Below are 4,027 nucleotides of genomic sequence, written 5' to 3' on the forward strand. Positions count from 1 at the left end.
GACTCCTCCTGTCAGGCTGCTGTTTTCCCAATATGTTCATTCTCAGCTACAGGTAGTTCTCACACACAGCCTACTCCACCTTTTTTTTTTTTTTTGGCTTTGGTTCTGGTAAATACCATGTCCTTTAACAAACACCTTATGACCAACCTGTTTCCAATGGTACTTACAAATTGGTTTTAAATTTATGTGGTGGGGGCACTGGGTTTTTGGCACGCAGTTCTAGCACTTCCATGTAATGTGGCTTCTTCTGAGTCCTACTCTGAAGGACTGTCAAGTTATCGGTACTTGTATTTTCCTCTGAGCGGTGCTCCCCTTGCTCTGCAATTGTAATCCTTTGTAGTCTATCAATAATCAGGTTGTCAGAGCTGCTGGATATACCTTCTGCTTGACTGGAAACACGACGCTGAGAGAGACACTCGCTAGCTTCGCATGAGGAAGTGGCCTTGCTGCTGGGAGGTATACACGTGTTCACTGTGTCCTGTGCCTCTGAAGTCTCCTCATTGCCTTTGTCAAAGAGATGGACAATTTCCTGTTTTGCGGAAGGTGTTTTGGATGACTTGCTGTCAGCAACAGAGGAACAGCCAAGAACCAGTGATGTAGTATCAAGTATCTGGTCAGAATTCTGAGCCTTGGCTGTGTCCACATCAACTCCCACCATCACTTTTTGCCTTACTTTAAAGTCTAATCTAACAGGATTTAAGAGTTCACTTGTTGCTCTAAACTCTTCACGTTCTGCAATGGCTGCTTTCAGTTTGGAAACAGAGTCTAAGATCTTTTTACCTTTGTCGGGCAATTTGCAAATGAATTTTCTGTCAAATGGGAAAAAAAACACATAAACATTAGAGTTATGTCTTTAAACTTGAGATATAAACTTTAAAAGACAAAGCACTATCCTCACAAGGAGAAAAGCTGACTTCAAAATTAAAATCTGGTTTCCAACTGTCCCAAAACAGGAATGAAACAATTAAGATAAAATAATTATCAAAATAATAGAAAAAGAAACAAGAGTATGCAGGAATAACAGGGAATATGTCTCAGTTGGCTCATCCAATAAAAATTTTAGTAAATGTATTTTAAACATAAAACAATTATATATACACAAGACATGGACTCCTAGCATGGCACTGTAGGATCAGCACTGGACTATGAACCACACAATCTGTGGTTCAAACTCACCAGCTGCTCCTTGGAAACCCTACCCAGGGTCACTATGAGTTGGAACCGACTGGACGGCACTTACCAAGAACAACACACAAGACACTCCAATAGATAAACAGTTAGCTAAGTGTGATCCTCAAGATATTCAGGGGGAGCAGGGGGAGGCACATCTGAGAGGTCAAAACTATAGTCTCAACAATACTAAGATATGTATTGTTTTCTCACTTTCTCACATGGGTCCAGCGGAGTTTCCCAGAGGCTACCGATGTATGATGACATCACTGCTCTGAAAGCTAATGGAATGTGTGCTTGCATAGTCTTGGTTTTTTAAAGATTTCTTTAAATCTTTAAATCAGTTGTAATTTCTAATAAATCAGTATAGTAAATATTGAGATACAAATGTATCCCACATAAACAAAGGTACTTTTGTACCTTCAATAATATTTAATTTAGTATAAAAGGGTCCTAAGGTCAAAAACTTAAGAGACTTCACTGCTATAGAATAAAAGTCCAACCTCACAAAATCAAAGCACCCATGTGACTATTTGCCCCCTTTACTCAGTGACATTGGGTCCACTCCTGTAAAGGTTTACTGCCTCAAAAACTCTGTACAGCATCGCTATGAGGAGGAATCAACCTGATGGCAATGAGTTTGTTTATTTGTTCTGGTTACTGATTAACAGAAGTCCCCTTACACACTCCTTTTTCTTTAGCCGTACTATGAATGAGAGAAAGCTCACCAAAATTACATTAGGCCTGCTTTTCTTTCTCTGCCACAACTGTTTCCAAAGTGTCAACTTTCAGTTTTTACCCAATGCTTATCCTGTCAATTTGGCAAAAAGCAATCTTGGACCTAGAGCTCTCCCTCAATTTCCCTAGTTTTGTTAATGGTTCTCCACGCAGGTTGGAAATTTGAGTCATCTCTCTTAACTACATAGTCAAATTATTCCAGTCTCGTTCCTAATTCACTTACTTATTCTCTTACTGGGACCTACATACAAATATGCACCTTTCGCCTCTTATTCTTACAAAGCATTCAGCTACTAAACTAAGCTTCTTAAAAATACTACTTTTATTATTACTATTAAATCACTCCCCTGGTAAGTTTAGTTAAGTCTGCCAGCTGAGTGAGACTCCAACTTTCTCTGCCTAATAAATCATTTTATATCCAACTCATCCCGTTTCCTCCGGCTCTAGCAGTGAAACTGACAAGTTGTTGAGCCGTTACTGTCTTTAACACTACACGAGGAGGGTTTCAAGGTTAGTAGAAAATTCGAATTAAAACAGGGTTTTCCACCAACTTTTTAAAGCCCTTTCATATGAGGTGGGGCAAGGGAGTTATATATATTATGTATATGTACACATACAGATACACACACACACAAAAGGGGCTGGATCCTTCTTGGAGCCGACTCGGTCACTGGGTAAATCAATCCGGCTGATTACAAGTACAGCTCAGTCACAAACTCGCCGTTCGGACCCGCGCAGAACGACAGGCAGTGCGTGCCTGGCCCCGACCGTGTGGTGTAGCTTTGCAGCTGCAGGCCGTTCCGCTCGCCTCCAGGACTGAAAGGAATGGGACTCGGGCAAGGTCACCTTCCAGGGACGGGAATGGGGTGAGAGAACCAGGGAGGGCAGTTTCCCAGGGAGGAGCCCGAACCGAAGGACTCGGCGGGACCCAAGCTTACTCGTTGAGCAAAAGTCTCTCCTGGCGCTTCAACATCTCCCGCAGCTCCGCCAAACTCCGCTGCCCCAAGTCCTCGGGAACTTGGGGCTCGAAGCCGCGGGGCAGCGAGGACATTATGTGGGGGCTGCGGCTGGCGAGGCGGCGGGCACTCGGCTTCCTCGGCAGCCTCCGCCGCTAGCGTCGGATCCGCAGCCCGTGACGACTCAGGAGCACGAGCGGGAGACGCCATTTTCCCGGAAGAACAGGTTATCTTCGAGTCGAATCGAACTTTATTGAAACACCGGAAACACACACAGACCGTGAGAAGGGAGCGTCGGGAAGAGCCGGAAAGAGACGGAAGTTACGAACGTGACGTCAGCGTCCCAGGGCGTGCTCATTTCCGCGCTGGTTCTCTATTCGCCTGTTCCTCGTCATTCATCTGTTTCTTTTAAAAGTATTCGGTTGCCACCGTTTCTTCAAAATCCATTTGAGTGCCACCGTAACCGTTAGCAAACAGCATTATGAATGAACAAATAGCCACTGGTCCCAACTCTCAGTAATTTCAGTATCGCGGAGGGAGGCAGACAAATAATAATAAAACAATATGATAGTAAGATTGGGATGGATATTAGGGAAACATGGGGTCGTCATGAGTCAGGGCAACAGTTTTGAATTTTTTGGTCTCTGGTGTGATTCCTCCTACTCTAAGACTTAGGTCCAGAAATGTTAAAGTTTCAAGATTCTTAGCAACTATCAGGGTTTCTTAGGAGTCCTGGTGTGGCGCTGTGGGTTAATGCACCAGACTGCAAAGCCGTTGGAACTGCAAAGTTGGCGGTTCAAGCTCACCAGCTGCTCCTTCGAAACCTATACAGGGTTCGCTATGGGTCCGAATGGATTCAACAGCACTTAACAACAACAACAAGGGTTTCTTAACGAATCTCTGCATTTCAATTCACCATTGTCCCTGGTGTTACAGAGCATCTGGTGGCTCTGACTTCTCACTAATTGCCATGTCACTTCCAAGTCATTGCAACACCCCATCATTCCCAAAAGTTCACAAGAGTTAGTGATAAGAAAGGAGAGTTTGGGTGCTGGGGGGGAGGGGCGGAGGAGGGAATACACAAGAAGGGGGAGGGGGATGGAAGAACTAAGCAGATGGGAAAACAATTAGGCAGGTTTGCATGGGCTAAGTGGGACAGAGGT

General features: G+C 44.2%; 1 protein-coding gene across 1 annotated transcript in view; it reads right to left on the reverse strand.

The window, feature by feature from the left end:
• POLR2M (polymerase (RNA) II (DNA directed) polypeptide M) overlaps positions 1-2,959 on the reverse strand; it is an 18,877-nt gene extending 15,918 nt beyond the window's left edge. Inside the window, exons 1-2 of the mRNA XM_006831854.1 lie at positions 2,847-2,959; positions 168-809 (exon numbers count right to left, since the gene is read on the reverse strand). Of these exons, the coding sequence (XP_006831917.1) occupies positions 168-809; positions 2,847-2,959 (755 nt within the window). The remainder of the gene's footprint in view (positions 1-167; positions 810-2,846) is intronic.
• Between the last annotated feature and the right edge of the window lie 1,068 nt (positions 2,960-4,027).

This window comes from Chrysochloris asiatica, unplaced genomic scaffold (assembly GCF_000296735.1).
Source record: "Chrysochloris asiatica unplaced genomic scaffold, ChrAsi1.0 scaffold00004, whole genome shotgun sequence".
NCBI lineage: Eukaryota > Metazoa > Chordata > Mammalia > Afrosoricida > Chrysochloridae > Chrysochloris > Chrysochloris asiatica.